This window comes from Oryctolagus cuniculus, chromosome 6 (genome assembly GCF_051225735.1).
Source record: "Oryctolagus cuniculus isolate XC-2025 breed Fujian yellow rabbit chromosome 6, ASM5122573v1, whole genome shotgun sequence".
Taxonomy (NCBI): domain Eukaryota; kingdom Metazoa; phylum Chordata; class Mammalia; order Lagomorpha; family Leporidae; genus Oryctolagus; species Oryctolagus cuniculus.
The window spans coordinates 145853315-145871274 of NC_142872.1; the positions used below are offsets into that span (position 1 = coordinate 145853315).

At 39.5% G+C, this 17960-nt stretch overlaps 1 protein-coding gene across 1 annotated transcript; it reads right to left on the reverse strand.

Annotated features, from left to right (window-relative positions):
- Positions 1-9019: 9019 nt before the first annotated feature.
- Positions 9020-11367, reverse strand: LOC100352749 (small integral membrane protein 15). The gene has a single exon (XM_089335634.1). It carries the CDS (start codon positions 10992-10994, stop codon positions 10770-10772), a length of 225 nt encoding a protein of 74 aa, XP_089191760.1. The 5' UTR covers positions 10995-11367; the 3' UTR covers positions 9020-10769.
- Between the last annotated feature and the right edge of the window lie 6593 nt (positions 11368-17960).

Below are 17960 nucleotides of genomic sequence, written 5' to 3' on the forward strand. Positions count from 1 at the left end.
ATATCACATAATATAGTATTTATCCATATGACAAGCTACGAAATTTCAACCCCCTGGAAAGTATGACTAAGAAATTTTACTGCAATAATAATTTTCACTAAGTGGTTGAAGGAGTCAGGAAAAGGGATGGTTATTATAGCAACCACAAATTGGTCCAGAGCTACGTTTGGCTTCCAATTTCACTACAAATTTCAGAGAAGCCATAAAAAATTCAAGTGAAATCTGGTTGGTTGATTGGAAACATGTGAAGGAGCCACAAACAGGCACGTGTTTCACATTTCCTGTTCTGAAGTTTGCCAAGTATTAATCATCATCTGCCCTATGACATTCCAGAAAGCAGAATCACCCCAGCTGGCCCTTGGAAGGACAGGACCTATGTTGGGATAGCATCCAACAAATTCAGGACTTTCGTAGACAGAGAATTAACAAATAAACTCCACCTAGCATGGAGGTTGCCACTCGACTTTCTCCATCTTCTCGTACCTCACTATTAATGTTGCCCTCTTTACCTCTGCCATGAGCCCAGACCATACCCGATCCTGTATCAGAGGAGAGGAGGGAGCTTGGGGGACATAACCTCACTTGAGAGTGCTTTTGCCTCCTCCTGAACACCCCTCCTTCTCCAGAACACACATTCCAAAATGGAACAGGCACAGGCTGTGGAGCCAGAAAGTCCCAAATTTGAAACTCCACCATTTACTCTGAGTAATTCACTTAGCCTTTTTGATCCTCAGGTCTTTTCATTAACAAAACAAGGATAAGACCTACTTTGAAGGGGTGTTAGGAAGACCAAATGAGATCATTTATGTGAGACACAAACATTTTTCAGATGTTTGAACATTTTTTGCTCCCTTTCTTGTACAATGATGTTGTGAGCAAGCTGGAGTCCATACTGTCACTCAACATAGGACCCACTCATGAAGTCACAAGAAAGTGGCTCCGATTTCCACAGCAACTGGAGTCCTTTATCAGCATGCAGCTTCATTCAGTCCTCATTGGCTAAGAGTAGGTAAGATGAAAATAAATCAGGCCTCTCTCAGGTGAAAAGTGCCATGAGAACAGGAGGATGGAAGAGTCTGGGATAGTCAGACCATACAAACCAGGCATCACTGAACTGAGCCTTACTGGGTGAGCAATATTTTCTGTGAGAGAAGATGAGACATTTCACATATAAGGGGTTGATGAATAAAGACACTGAGGCCATGATAAGCCCAACACATAATAATTGGTTATGGATAGCTAGAAGAGAGGCAAATGAGAGAGATGCTGAGAGATGGGGCTCGCAAGGTTAACTGGACTAGCGTACCAAGAGCCTCTCATACTACAATAGAGCTTCTAGATTTACACCTATAAGTAATTTAAGGTTCCTTAAAGGGATTTGAAATTATTTCCTTTGCATTTCATTGTATTCATTTTTATCATTTTTCTACCTTAATTATGAAAATCATACACATAGTAAAAAAATTCAAGCAGTACAAGATTTTGAAACAGTACAAGTTAAAAAACTACAAGTTAAAAAATAGTTCAAGTTTTTAAAAAACTAGTCCCTCTCTTTATCCCAAACTACTGGATCTACTGCCCAGAAGTAGCCAGTGTCAAATCTTTATTTTTGTCCTTCCAGAAATTTTCCATGCATATTCTTGTAAGTCTTTCTGTGAATGAATATTTATACCCTGTACTGCACTTACTTCTTTCCTGATTTCCAATGTATAATTGAGCTCTTTCCATGTCAGCATACACAAGGGTCTTCAAAACACTTCATGGAAAACGCATACCATGCAAAAACTATGGATTTTAAAATCACCCTGTATCAAAATAAACATCTTTTAATTCCATTTTCCACAAAATTTTCAAGCATTTTTGTATAATTTCAGCTCATTATTTGAAATAGCTATAGGGTATTTCACACATTAGATTGATGCATCATATAGTTTTTTTTATCAAAGTGATAGATTTTTAGACTGTTTCTGATGGTTTATTATTATAAATAGGTCTTCAGTACATCTTTGTGCTTATGTCTTGCAAATATCTAAGAGTACTCCAGTGGATGAAAATCAAAACATGTAGAATTGCTGGACTGAAAAGCATGTGCTTTTAAAATCTGAGAGCTATTTTCAATTTGCCCATTTTTAAAAGTATCTATTTATATTGCACCTTTAAAGTATGATTGTAATCTGTCTCCACATACCATTTACATAATTCTGTTATCAGACTTTTAGATGTTGGGTAATCTGGTAAGTGTCCTTTTTTTTATTTTTTTTTCTTACATTTATTTAAATGAGTGAAGATGAGCAAATACGCATATTTTTATAAGCCATTTACACACTTTCACTGAGAACAGCTCTTTTATTTTCCTTGCCAATTTTTCTATTAGTTTGTGGTTTTTCATTTCTGATTTATAAGAGCTCTTTATATATTAAGAAAATAGGCAAATTGACCATCATTTATGGCTTCTGGGCTCTCTCCAATGCTTAGCAAGTTCTCTTCCACTCTAATATTTTAAAAAAATACGCTCATTTTCTCATCCTTTAACAACATCCTACATCATATTTATATTTTTGATAAATCAAAGGGTTGTTTTGCTATAGGCAATGCGACATAAATTTTACCTTTTCATTCATTCTTCACGTCTTTCCTGCAATAGATTTTACCCCATATATATAAATTTATTGATGTGATAGATATCTTTGCTGCTTTTTAAACTTTTTTATTTTTCCTTAGAAAACTTTTATTTAAGGAATACATATATTTAAGGAAAACATATATTTATAAGGAATACATACATTTCTTTTTTTTTTATTTTTTTTTATTTTTATTTATTTTTTTTTTTTGACAGGCAGAGTGGACAGTGAGAGAGAGAGACAGAGAGAAAGGTCTTCCTTTGCCGTTGGTTCACCCTCCAATGGCCGCCGCGGCCGGCGCACTGCGGCCGGCGCACCGCGCTGATCCGATGGCAGGAGCCAGGAGCCAGGTGCTTTTCCTGGTCTCCCATGGGGTGCAGGGCCCAAGCACCTGGGCCATCCTCCACTGCACTCCCGGGCCACAGCAGAGGGCTGGCCTGGAAGAGGGGCAACCGGGACAGAATCCGGCGCCCCAACCGGGACTAGAACCCGGTGTGCCGGCGCCGCAAGGCGGAGGATTAGCCTAGTGAGCCGCGGCGCCGGCCGGAATACATACATTTCATAATTACAATTTTAGGAATATGATGATTCTTCCCACCATGCTTGTCTTCCCACCCCCTCTCCCACCTCATTTCCTCCTCCCTCCATGATTCCCATTCTTATTTTTTACTAAAATCTATTTTCAATTAACTTTATACACATACGATTAACTCTATGTTAAATAAAGTATTCAACAAATAGTATGAAAAAAAGACTTTTCCCCAACAGTTGAGACAAGGGCTGTTCAAAGTCATTGCTTCTCAAAGTGTCAATTTCATTACTATAGATTATCTTTTAGGTGCACTTCACCCATTTTGTTGCAAATGACCAGATTTTTTTTTACTACTGTGTAATATTCCATGGTGTACATATCCCATAATTTCTTTACCCAGTCTTCAGTTGACAGGCATTTGGGTTGATTCCATATCTTAGCTATTGTGAATTGATCTGCAATAAACATAGGGGTACAGTTAACTCTTTCATATGCTGATTTCATTTCCCTTGGGAAATTCCCAGAGTGAGATGGCTGGGTCATATGGTAGCTCTGTATTCAGATTTCTGAGGTATTTCCATACTGTCTTCCATAGTGGCTGCACCAGTTTACATTCCACCAACAGTGGATTAGAGTACCTGTCCCCACTTCCTTGCCAGCATTTGTTGTTTGTTGATTTCTGTATGAAAGTTTTCTAGCTGAGGTGAGGTGAAACCTCATTATGGTTTTGATTTGCGTTTCCCTGACTATAGTGATCCTAAGCATTTTTTCATGTGTCTTTTGGCCATTTGGATTTCCTCTTTTGAGAAATGTCTGCTTAAGTCCTTTTCCCATTTCTTTTCATCTTTCTTTCTTTCTTTTTTTTTTTTTTTTTTTTTTTTTTTTTTTTTTTGAAAAGCATGGAGAGAGAAAGAGAGGCAGAAAGAGAGAAAGAGAGAGAGGTCTTCCATCTGCTGGTTCACTCCCCAGTTGGCTGCAATGGCTGGAGCTGTGCCAATCTGAAGCCAGGAGCCAGGATCCTCTCCAGGTCTTCCCACGAGGTTCAGGGACCCAAAGGCTTGGGTCATTTTCCACTGCTTTCCCAGGCCATAGCAGAGAGCTGTATCAGAAGTGGAGCAGCCGGGATTCGAACCAGCACCCACATGGTATACCAGCACTGCTGGTAGTGGCTTTACCCATTATGCCACAGTGCCAACCCCACCTTTTCCCATTTCTTAATTGAGTTGTTTGTTTTGTTGTTGAGTTTCTTGAAAACTTTATATATTCTGATAATTAATCCTTTTCAGTTGCATAGTTTGCAAATAATTTCTCCCATTGTGTCAGTTGCCTCTTCATTTTGCTGAGTGTTTCTTTTGCAGTACAGAAGCTTCTCAGTTTGTGAATTTTGGCTTTGATTGCCTGTGCCTCTGGGGTCTTTTTGAAGAAGTATTTGCCTTTGCCAATGTCTTGCAGAGTTTCCCCAATATTCTCTAATAATTTGATGGTGTTGGGTGGTAAATTTAGGTCTTTAAATCATTTTGAGTGGATTTTTGTGTAAAGTGTAAGGTAGGGGTTTACTTCATACTTCTGCATGTGGAGATACAGTTTTCACAACAACATTTGTTGAAGAGACTGTCCTTGCTCCAAGGATTGATTTTAGTTTCACTGTCAAAGATAATTTGGCTGTAGATGCATGGATTGATTTATGGCATTTCTATTCTGTTCAATCGGTCTATTCATCTGTTTTTGTACAACTACCAGGCTGTTTTGATGATAACTTCCCTGTATTATGTCTTAAAATCCTGTATTGTGATGCCTCCAGCTTTGTTTTTGTTGTATAAGATTGCTTTAGCTATTCGAGGTTCCTTGTGTTTCCATATGAACTTCAGCATCATTTTTTCTAGATCTGAGAAGAATATCCTTGTTTTTTTGATTGGTATCACATTGAATCTGTAAATTTTCAGTAGTATGGACATTTTGATGATATTGATTCTTCCAATCCATGAGCATGGAAGATTTTGCCATTTTTTTGTATCTTCTTCTATTTCATTCTTTAATGTTTTGTAATTCTCACCATAGATATCTTTGACATCCTTGATTAAATTTATTCCAAGGTATTTGATTTTTTTGTAGCTATTGTGAATGGGATTGATATTAGAATTTCTTTCTCAGCCATGGCATTGTCTTTGTATACAAAGGCTGTTGATTTTTATGTGTTGATTTTATATCCTGCTACTTCCGTGAGTTCCAATAGTCTCTTAGTGGAGTCTTTTGGCTCCCCTGTGTCTAGAATCATGTCATCTGCAAATAGGGATAGTTTGACTTCCTCATTCCAAATTTGTATCCCTTTGATTTCTTTTTCTTGCCAACTAGCTCTGGCTAGAACTTCTGGACTAAATTGAACAGCAATGGTAAGAATGGGCATCCTTGTCTAGTTCCAGATTTCAGTGGGAATGCTTCCAACAATTCCACAATCAATCGGACCCTGGCTATGGGTTGGTCATAAATTGCCTTGATTTTGTTGAGGAATGTTCCTTCTATACCCAATTGCTTAGAGTTTTTTTCATGAAAGGGTGTTGTATTTTATCAAATGCTTTCTCTGCATCTATGGAGATAAGTATATGGTTTTTTTTTCCTTCAATTTGTTAATGTGATGTATCACATTGATTTATTTGTAAATGCTGAACCATCCCTGCATACCTGGGATAAACCCTCTTCATCAAATGATCTTTATGATGTGTTGTTGGATTTTATTGGCTAGTATTTTGTTGAGGATTTTCACATCTATGTTCATCAAGAAAACTGGTCTGTAATTCTCTTTCTCTGTTGTATCTTTTTCAAGTTTAGGAATTAATGTGATGTTGCCTTCATAGAAAGAATTTGTGAGGCTTCCCTCCCTTTCAATTGTTTTGAATAGTTTGAGAAGAATTGGATTTAGTTCTTTTTTTAATGTCTGATAGAATTCAGCAGTGAAGCTATCCGGTCTTGGGCTTTTCTTTATTCAGAGAGTCTTTGCTACTGATTCAATTTCTTTCTTGGTTATTATTCTGTTTAGGTTTTCTGTGTCTTCATGGTTCCATTTAGGGAGGTTGTATGTGTCCAAGAATCTGTCCATTTCTTCTAGGTTTCTGGTTTGATGGCATACAGCTCTTTGTAGTAATTGATGGTGATTCTTTTTATTTCCATAGTGTCTGTTGTTAATTTCCTTATTAAACTCTATTTTTATTGATTTGGGTCTTCTCACTTCTTTTTTTTTTTGGCTAGTTGGGTCAGTGGTGTGTCAATTTTGTTTATTTTTTTTCAAAAAAAAAAACAGCTCTTCATTTTGCTGATCTTTAGGGTTTTTTTGGTTTCAATTTTGTTTATTTTCTCCAATTTAATTATTTATTTTCTCCTACTACTTTTGGGTTTGATTTGCTGTTGTTTTTCTACATCCATGAGATGCACTGATAGTTCATTTATTTGGTGCCTTTCCAGTTTCTTGATATAGGCACCAATTGCAATAAACTTTCTTCTTCTTCTTCTTCTTCTTTTTTTTTTTTTTTTTTTGACAGGCAGAGTGGACAGTGAGAGACAGAGACAGAGAGAAAGGTCTTCCTTTTCCATTGGTTCACCCCTCAATGGCCGCTGCAGCTGGCACACTGCGGCCGGCGCACTGCGCTAATCCGAAACCAGGAGCCAGGTCTTTCTCCTGGTCTCCCATGCGGGTACAGGGCCCAAGCACTTGGGCCATCCTCCACTGCACTCCCTGGCCACAGCAGAGAGCTGGACTGGAAGAGGAGCAACCGGGACAGAATCCAGTGCCCCGACCAGGACTAGAACCTGGGGTGCCAGCGCCACAGGCAGAGGATTAGCCTATTGAGCCACGGCGCCGGCCTAAACTTTCTTCTTAACAGTGCTTTTGCTGTATCACATAAGTTTTGATATGTTACATTGTTGTCTTCATTTGTTTCCAGAAGTTTTTGATCTTTTAAATGATCCACTATTCATTCAGGAGCATGTTGTTAAGTCTCGTTGTGTTTTCATATGTTCTAGAGATTCCTGCATTATTGATTTCCAACTTCATTCCATTGTGGTCAGAGAAGATGCATGGTATGATTTTGAATTTTTGGAATTTGCTCAGACTTGCTTTATGGCCTAGCATGTGATCAATTCTAGAGGAAATTCCATGCATTGGTGAGAAGAATGGAAGAATGTATATTCTGCGACTGTAAGATGGGAAGTTTTGTGGATATCCATTTGGTCAATAGTGTTGATGAAACTGTTGTTTCCTTGCTGGTTTTCTTTCTTGTTGATCTGTCTATTGCTGAAAGTAGGATATTGAAGTCCCCCATTATTATTGTATTAGAGTCTATGTTTCCCTTTAGATGTATTACCATTTCTTTTAAATATCCAGGTGCCCTGTAATTAGGTGCATTTACATTTATAATAGTAACATCTTCCTATTGAATTGATCCCTTAATCATTACATAGTGGCCTTCTTTGTCTCTTTTAATGTTTTTTGTATTAAAGCCTATTTTGTCTGATGTTAGGATGACTATTCCAGCTCTTTTATGGTTTCTGCTAGCATGGACTGTCTTTTTCCATCTTTTCACTTTCAGTCTGCTGGTATCTTTGTTGGTGACATGTGTTTCTCATAGGCAGAAAATAGATGGGTTTTGTTTTTTTAATCTATTCAGCCAGTCAGTGTCTTTTAACTGGAGAGCTGAAGCCATTTACATTCATAATGACAATGATAAGTAACAACTTTGCCCTGCCATTTTCCCATAAATGTTGCTATTGTTTACTTTGGATTTCATTTGTACTTTTACTGGGAGATTTTCTGCCTTCACCTTCTTTTGTAGTGGTGACTGTGTTTCTGTGTATAGCACATCCTTAAGCATCTTTTGTAAGGCTTGATGAGTGGTAACATATTCTTTCAATTTCTGTTTGTTGCAGAAGGGCTTTATTTCTCCTTCATTCATAAACGACAGCTTGCAGGGTACAATATTCTGGGTTGACAGTTTTTTTGTCTTAAGACTTGGAATATATCTCACTGTTCTCTCCTAGCCTGTAGGGTTTCTAATGCGAAGGCTGCTGTGAGTCTAATTGGAGATCTTCTGAAAGTAATCTGGCATTTCTCTCTTGCATATTTTAGAATCTTTCCTTTATTTTTTACTGTTGAGAGTTTGACTACAATGTGTCATAGTGAAGATGTTTTCTGGTCATGTCTATTAGGAGTTCTATGTGCTTCCTGGACTTGGATGTCCCTTTCTTTCTCCAAATTAGGGAAGTTTTCTGTGTTTATTTCGCTAAAGAGGGCTGCTAATTCATTCTCTCCCTGCCTTCAGGAACTTCCAAGACCCATATGTTTGGTCATTTGACAGTATCCTGTAGATCTTCAACAGTGTTTTTTAGTTTTCTAATTTCTTCTTGTTGTTTTTTGGTCTGACTGTAAAATTTCCAGAGATTTGTCTCCTAACTCAGATATTCTTTCTTCTGCTTCACCAATTCTGTTGTTAAGGCTTTCCAGCTCATTCTTTATTTGTTCTGTTGAATTCTTCATTTCCAGGATTTCATATTGATTTCTCTTTAAGAGAGAGTTTCTCATGTGTGGATTGCATTAGTTCATGGATTTGCCTCTGATCACTTCTAAGTAATCCTACAATCAATTTTTCGAATTCTATTTCTGGCATTTCTTCAAGCTCTTCATCTTTATATTCTAGTACTGAAGTGTTGTGTTCTTTTGGGGGTGTCATGTTGTCTTCCTTATTCTTATTTCTTGAATTGCTGTATTTATTATTTGGCATTTGTAGAGATATTTTTGGTTTCTTTTTTGCTTTGTTTTTTTCCCCTGTGATGGCTTTTATCTTTGGACTATGCATCTGTGGCTTAGTTCAGTCTTCACTTTTTCTTTTTTTTTTTTCTTTTTTTTTTTATAAAAAAGAATCATATTTATTTCAATATCGAGTTCATTTTTAAATTAGAGACAGTGGACCACTTTTTGTAACTTAAATTCACTATCAGAAGTACAGGAAACATTAATAAGCTACTACATACTGACAGTGAACAGAGTTACCAGACAAGACATTTATAAAAGCCATGTTTCACGGTAACGTCTTATATCCTACTGAACTGAAAGATCCTTTAGCTCTGTACTTCTAGTTATATATAGCACATTCTTATTTTGACAATTTATCCTCTCCACAGCAGTTACTATTGTACTCAACAAAATTTTTCCAAATTTCAAGCCTTTTTTGCCACTTATGAAGTATGACTTAACTGTTAACTCTTTAAGAGTTTTCCAAAAGAAATATGAAATTTTAATTTTCATCTCAAACCTGTTTGATCAAAAGGTACAGTTTATCACTGTTACTTGAGTTAAAGAATCGAATAAAAGTAGGATCTATACAATCAGCCAAATATCTGATAAGACATTTCAACCATTTCACAGCTCTAGTTAGCACAAGCATACAAGGCTACTTCAAAAAGTTCATGAAAAAATTGGAATTAAAAGATAAGTTTATTTTTGGTGCAAAAATATTTTTAAATCCATGCATAGATTTTTCATTTTTCTGTGAACTTTCAAAAGACCCCTCATAAATGGTTTCAAGGTGCTATGGCGATTGCATTTTACTTTAAGCTTTAAATCATAGCGTTACTCTTCTCAACAATTCATCTCTAAGAAAATGGCAGTGTTCATAAGTACAAAAACTGTTATATCTAGTGGGTGGTATTTTACAGTCAAGATACTGAGAATTCTTTATAAAATGCAGAATGTGTTAATTAACAGTTGTCTCAAAGGCTAAAATCAGAAAAATGCAGAAAATGAAATACTCTTTTGCTTTGAGAAAGCCAGAAATGACCCTACTCTAAGAAATAAGCAATAATGACAAAAGATATGATTAATTACTGTATCTTTTTTAAGCCAAAGCACATTTTTCAGCTCTGAAGACATTTTTTTCATTCTTAATAATGTTGGTCCAGAATAGGACCCCGTTACAAACTAGCACTTGAGGAGAGCTCGCAATTTAGTCATTTCTCTCCACAGGATGTTTTCATTTCGGTACCTAAGCCATAAAATGGCATAAGACTAGGTCAGTTACAAAAAAATTTGTGCTACAGGTTGAGTATCCCTTATTTGAAATGCTTGGGACCGTTAAGTGTTTAAGAATCTCCTGAATTTTGGAAATGTCTGCATATACGTAAGATATCTTGGATATAAGATCCAGGTCTAAACATGAAATTGATCATTACACACACACACTCTCTCCTCCTAGCCAGAAGGTCAATTTATACAGTATTTGTAGTGTGCCTGTGTTTTGGCTGTGACCCATCACAGAAGGTCAGGTGTGGAATTTTCCACTTGCGGCATCATATCTGTGCTCACAAAATTTCATATTTTAAAGTTTCAGATTTTTAGATCAGAGATACTCCATTTGTATACAGATGCCAAGTTAAAGTAACTGTCAGTAGATACCAACAAACTTCTACACCCAAGTCTTAAAAGTTAATACAGTATTGAGGTCAGACATTATTCTGTATGTTCAGATTTGATTTATTAAATACTGTCAGATCCAATGACACCTCGGTGGTCCCGCCGAAGCTGCTTCGTTTTCCAATGATTTCTCCTCTGGTTGCAGAACCTGTTGATACCTTCAGTCCTTTTTCAGCCGCTTAGCTTTTGCGATATTTTCTTGACGTTTTTGTTTCTTCTTTTGCTCCTTCTCCCTGGCTTCAATCATCTTGGCCAGCTTCCAGGAGAGGACCGCGCTTGCTAGGAACAGCGGGGTGAGGGCCAAGATAACTGTTGTAAGGAAGCCATACGGGTCCTTTGCAGCCCACTCTACAACATACTCAGCCCAGGCCTTTATGTCAAACATCTCGGCAGCAGTCTTAGGAAAACTTATGCTTGAATGGTGATCTCTTAACTTTGCCCAACGATCATCAGTGAGCCAGTTACAATTTCAGATGACCCTCGGTTTTTGGTTTTTGTCACCTCCTCTAGTTCTACTGTATGCTTGCTCCTGAGATGTGGGAAATCTATGCAGGTGATGAGCTTGCATCCAGACTTCCTACGCCCCACGGTCGAACCAGGCTCTTCTGGGATGGATCTTTCTCCAGGCCAACGAGTTAACTACTTCAAGTTTCAGAGATAAGCAAAAGAACTCCCATCGGGGCCCAGGGCGCTCGGGGCCACGTTCACCGCTGCCCCTGGGCCTGCAAAACGCAGGGTTCCTCGACCCGCCGCGGCCTGGGCGGGGCGCGCACAGCCCCGCAAGCCCGGGGGCCCGCGGTCGACCCCGCCGCACCTTGCGACGCCAGCGCCGCACCTTGCGACGCCAGCTCCGCTCCGCTCCGCACGGCAGCGGCCGCCACCAGGCTCCACTCCCGCGCGCCGGGCGCCCGGACTCCCGCTCCCCGCACGCCGCCCGGCCGGAAGCCCAGTCTTCACTTTTTCAATGAATACCAAGAGGTGTGTGGTGGGTGTGGCCTGGGAGCTCTGTTCAGTGCTCCAAGGTGAAGGGAGTGTCCAAGCTGACACCCAAGTTGGGCATAGTAAATGTTTTTTTTTAATCAGAGAGGAGGTTTGTTCAGCTTTGTTGGCATAGTCTCATGCTCACCTCCTCTCCTCAAAGGAGGCCAGTGTCTGGGCACTCACTGCAGTGAGTCCAATATTTATCCATGCTGCCCCAAGACCCACAACAAGGATCTATGTAGTCCTGGTGTGAGCACAGATCCCAGAGCAATGACTCTCACCAGGAAATCAGGGAGCCCCGAGCATGTGGAGCCACCCACAGTGACTGCCCAAAGCCCTGCACCCTCCCATGCAGCCAGTGTTTTCATAGTTCCAGCACATAAGCCTCCTACAGTCATGAGCACCCAGCCCCCTATCAATTCTCCCAGTCAGATTCAGGCATCTCCACTCGGCTTGTTGTTAGACATGTGGACAGAAGCCAGTGCAGCTGTTATATATGCCCAAAATGGTGCCTACCCTCTCTCAACTTGCATAGGTTGCCAGTGCAGGGTGGTCAGGGAGTGAGAAATGTGCCCCCTTTTTTTCTCCTCTAGTTTGGCAGGTGCACTGTCCCCTATAGGGATCCAAGCTGGGCCCATGCCAGGCTCTTTCTGCAGCTTTATTATCAGTGGCTTGGTCTGCAGCAGACCGGTCTCACCTTACTCTCTGAAGCTGGTGCTGAGACTCTCAGCTGCTCGGGTCCTGAGCTGTGTGCGTCCATATCCTCCATGTAGGTCCACACTGTCCCTCTAGTTTGTGTGGAGTTTCCTCTGCCATTTTCTCCCTAACTCTTCCCTTAAACTGCTCTCTTCACTTTTTTTAAACTACCTTCCCTTAGACTAGGGCAGTATGCTCCCTCCCTATTCCACTATCTTGGATCTCCAATATGTTTGCTTTTTTGTTTTTTAAAAAAAAATTTATTTGTTGATTTGAAAGGCAGAGTTATAGAGAGGCAGAGAGAGAGAGATAGAGAGAGAGAGAGAGAGAAACAGGACTTCCACCTGCAGGTTCACTCCCCAAATCGTTGCAACAGCTAGATCTGGGCCAGGAGTTTCTTCAAGGTCTCCCACATGGGTTCAGGGTCCCAAGGACTTGGCCCATCTTCTACTGTTTTCCCAGGCAATAGCAGAGAGCTGGATCAGAAGTGGAGCATCCAAGATTCAAAGCGGCACCCACATGCGATTCCAGTACTGCAGGTGGCGGCTTTACCCACTATGTCACAGCGCTGTGAGCTTTTAATTACGTTCTCTTACTTATATTTTCTTTTGTTTAATACTTCCTCTGTTTTCTAATTTTTTTAAAAAAGTTTTATTTATTTAGTCTTATTTATTTGCAAGGCAGGACGAGAGAGAGAGAGAGAGACCACTAGCTGGTTCACTTCCCAAATACCACTGTCCCAAACTAAAGCCAGGGGCATGAAACTCCATTCAGGTGTCCATGTGAGTGGCAGGGAGTCAAGTACTCCAGCCATCACCAGCTGTCTCTGATAGCGTGCATTTAGCAGGAATCGGATTTAGGAGCAGGGTGTGGACTCCAACCCAGGTACTCTAATGTGGAATGCAGGTATCCAGGAAGCATTTTTACCCCTGTACCAAAAACTGGCCCCTTTTTTCTAATTTTTGATACATGGCCAGGTTTTATCTTTATGTACCTGCATTTCTTTTTTGGAGAACACTTTGATGAATGAACAAGGCACTCTATCTGAGCCACAGTGACACTCAGAAGTTTCCAGTATTTTTGCGTGTGTGCTTGTGTCTATTTGTTGACTCTGATCTAATTGCAATCTATCAGCTCTGCTATACCTTCTCATCTTGAGAAAGACAACATGTTTGAGGGAGTCTTTTTGGTTCTACTTCCCATAACACTGCAGTATGTGGTAGGGATACAGATGCTGTCCTAGTTGACTGCTCTTTGGGGCAGAATTGGCTCTTCAGTGATACACTGCCTTCTTTTGGAAACCTCTATGAAAATATGGATTTACTACCAGTGTGTTCCCCCAAGGAAACACAGATTTTACTATGTTTAGCAATTATAGACATTGTCTTGGTTCTTTAGAAATAAAATTCTATTTTTATAGATTTATGTATTTGAAAGGTGAGTTTCAAAGGTGGGGGCAGAGTGAGAGAGAGAGAGAAGAGAGGCAGATATCTTCCATGCACTAGTTCACTCCCCAAATTGTTGCAATAGCTAGGGCTGGGCCAGGTCAAAATCAGGAGCTAGGAGATTCTTCGAGGTCTCCCATGTGGGTGCAGGGGCCCAGAGAATTAGGCCATTCTCTGCTGCTTTCCCCAGGTGCATTAGCAGGGAGCTGGATCAGAAGTGGAGCAGCCGGGAATCGAATCAGTGCCTATAGGGAATGGCAGCATTGCAGGTGTGGCTTACCCTACTACACCACAGCACCAGCTCCTAAAATTTTCTTTTTTCAGTTAATTTTGGAAGATAGGATTGGAATTGAAATGACAATAGCTTTACTCCTTTGTTTCTATTTAAGATAGAAACATTGTTTTCCATTTAAGATAGCAGGAGAGAAAATACTGATGTAAAATTGTGACTGTGACAGAAGGACTGGAAGGGGAAAGAGAATGGAGGCAGGTATACCAATTAACAGATGAATGCAGTCATCAAAAATAGGATGGAGGTGAAGTACACAGAGGAAGAAGAGTCTGCAGGCCAAACTGACAGGACTTTATACCTGATTAAAAGGGAAGATTAAAGTGAGTAGAAAAAAAGAGATGGCCACATACTAACAGAGACAAAAACGAAAACATTTCATTTCATAAAATACTGAAGTACCTGGGACATTCAGAGGAAAAGAACAAGCTGGTTTTTGGAAATATGGAACTGGGATTCAGAAAACAGGGCAGGAAGGATGGATTTAGAAATCCCCAGTAGACTAGTGTCAAGTAAGGGAGGTAAAGAAGGAACCCAGAGAGCATTGGTCTTTATGGAAGTTTGGTCGGGAAAGCTGAGCTCACAAAGGCTAGAATTGCATTTGTGGGAAGGAGACACAGAGACAGCTCGTTGTGAAAAACAACAGAAGGGGCAGTGACCAGAAAGAGCTTTTAATAGCAGGGTCCATTGTTAAAAAGGGCTCCAGAGCAAGCAGTAAGGCTGACCACTGAAGCTGGCTGTGGTGATAATAATTTTGGTAGAAAGGAAGGAGAATGGAAGAGGTAACAAACTAATATTAAGCCAGTATTTGATACTTTGCAGATACCCTAGTGTGTGCATGCTATTCCAGTTAATCTTTACAAAATCCCCCAGAAGAGGAAACAGGCTCACAGACTCTAAATGATCCTGAATCAATCACACAGAAGCTGAGGGAAGCGGCTAGAAACGCACACAAGCCTGCACTGTACTTAAAGTACTATCATTTCTATTTTTTAACTTCCCAGTGATATTATATTATATTACCAAATGCCTGTAGCCCTAAATATATAATATATTTTCAAATCATAGTTTCCTATGATTTCATAGTTGCTGAATTCCTTGTTCAAATTCTAGCTGTTATGCCAATAATCATGACACCTGAGATTCCTGGTGTAATGTTAGTTTATCAGCCTCCTTCCTGCAAGCCAGCCAGACTGCACTGATTTCCAACAATGCAATGGTACAAGCCCAGTACATGGCAACTAAACTGATAGAGCCCACAACATTTGTAGCAATAGAAGGTCAACAATGCGGCTCTTAACTTTCCCTGCACATCCTTTATTAAAAATTTCTCTGTGTAAGTTCTATTTATTCATATTTATATGCTGCAGGGAAATAAATATATAAAAATTTTTAACCCAAGAGATACTATAATTACTTTTTATGAGGATATCATCTATTGGATTATTTTTTCATGTCTCTGTCTCTCCCATGAGACATCAGTGCACTTCCATCATCGGTATAATGCCCATCTCAGAGCCAGTGTTGTGGTACAGCTAGTTAAGCTATACCTGAGGAGCTGGATCCCATATCGGCACTGGTTGAGCCCTGGTTGTACTACATCTTGATTCAGGTCCCCACTAATGTACATGGGAAAGCAGTGAAAGATGGCCCCAGTGCTTGGGCCCCTACCATCCAGGTGTCCCTTACCTGGATATAGTTCCAGGCTCCTGGCTTTATCCTGGCCCAGCCCTGGCCACAGCAGCCATTTGGGGAGTGAATCAGCAAATGGAAGATCTGTTGCTCTCTGTCTCTCCCTCTTTCTGTAACTATGCCTTTCAAATAAATGAATAAATATTGAAAAATTATAAAAAAAGAAAAAAGTACCCATCTCAAAGTGGGTGCTCAGTGACTATTTGAGAGTTGTTTTTCCTAGGTCAAGGTCACTATAGGTGGTTCTATAATCAATTTTCCTCTCTGGAAAAAAAGACTAAGTTGTGTTGGCTTTGACAGCAAGGAGAGAGAGAGAGAGAGAGAGAGAGAGACAGACAGACTAAAAATACACCAAGACTGGGGTACTTAATTATTACTCAACTTTATTACTCAACTGATTCCAAGCCAATCAACTGGTGATACTGGCTGAAGAGGGGTACCTGAAACTTCATAGTTTTCCTGAATTGGGGGAAAATATGTTTTCTATGGATCTACTTATAATGGAAAGATATTTATATATTCTCTAATATCTTTATGACATTTCTGTCCAAGGAAAATAGCCTCCTTACAGAGAGAATCCTAGAATTATCCATGTGGTCCCAGAACCAGGATTCATATATATACACACACACACACACACACACACACAATATTCACAGTAATTCACCCCTAATCCCATACTAATGAGAAGAAAAGAATAATTCCTTGCTTTGGCCCTTTAGTGACTGCTGTCTGTAAGGAATGCATCCTACAGCTAAGTGGGTGATTCATCTTTTACTAGATGTGTTCTTGGGAACACCCTAGAGATTCCTCCAATAATACTGTGTGTTGAATTCCTTAACCAAAGTCACACACACAAAGTGTATGTGCACAACCAGTAAACAATCAGGTTTGTTTATTATAAATTTTACAATCTTAATCCTAAAACTAGAGACCAGTGACTCTCCTTATAATTAAAAGCTATACTGAAATACCAACAGTGAAACATTTCTTTCAGGAGCTTGGAGCTGTGTCAGACCCTGCAAGGTTTCTCTCTGATTTTTTCCTCTTCAAAAATAATTGAACTCTTGATATTTAGATAGCATGGCCTCCTAGAAAAAAAAAAAGGCAAGACGCTCATCAGCCTCTCTTTCAGCTAGCTGTGGCCATGACAAAATTTTGACTAATGTGATGTAAACATAAGTAGTAAATGCAATTTCTGGGAAATGTTCTTAAAGAGAGGGGTATATTGTTCTTCTTCACATCCTCCATCCTGCTGGCTAGAATTCACACATAATTGCTCTACTTCCATTGGCCATTATGGAATGAAAGCTGTTTTAGTCCATTTTGTGTTGCTGTGATAGCATGTCTGTGAATGCGTATGCTTCCCCCAAACTCATGTTGAAATCCAATTCTCCATGATGAGGATATATGGCAATGGGACTATTGGGAGGTAACTAAGTCAAGAGAACAGAGCCCACATGTTGGTATGAGCACCCACAGAAGAAACATGAGAGAGCTTGCATCCTCTTTGTTCTTTGCCATGTAAGCAAAGACGAGAATGGCCATCTGCAAACTGGAAAGAAGGCCCTCACTGGAACTCAGTCACATGGGCACTCAGTCATGCCTCAGACTTCTTGCCCCTAGAAGTTTGAGAAATAAATTCCTATTCCTTAATCCACCTGATTCACAGTATTTTTGGCATAGCAATCCAAACAAAGGTTGTATCTGGTTCTTCCACTAATTCACAGATGACTTTAAGACAGATATGCAAATTTGCTAACCTGAGGTCTTTTACCTACAACACAAAGCAGTTGAACCAGATGCCTTACACGATGTCAGAGTTCAACTATTCTATGAATGCAAAATTATGCTTCCATGATTAAAAAAAAAATCAGGTCAACATTATTAGATTTAAAGTATGTGGGCTATACTGTTTAAAATATTCAAATCTAATGCTGTATGCACAAACCAATTTTTTTTTTAAAAAATTACCACCCTGTGTTAATACAAACTTGCCACAGAAGTGGAATTTTGTTTTATTTTTCATCATTTCACACACAAGCTCTTATAGGTCACAGCTGGGGTCACAAAAGCATGTAGGTTCCTGCTGATAAGCATTACTAACAATATAAATGGCATACCATTCCCCTTGATCCTAAATCACAGTGTTTCCTCTTATCCAAGTCCAAATAATTAATCTATGGCCACTGGAAGAAAACCATCCAGTATCATCCATATACTTTTTAAATATTCTTGAACTTGTTCT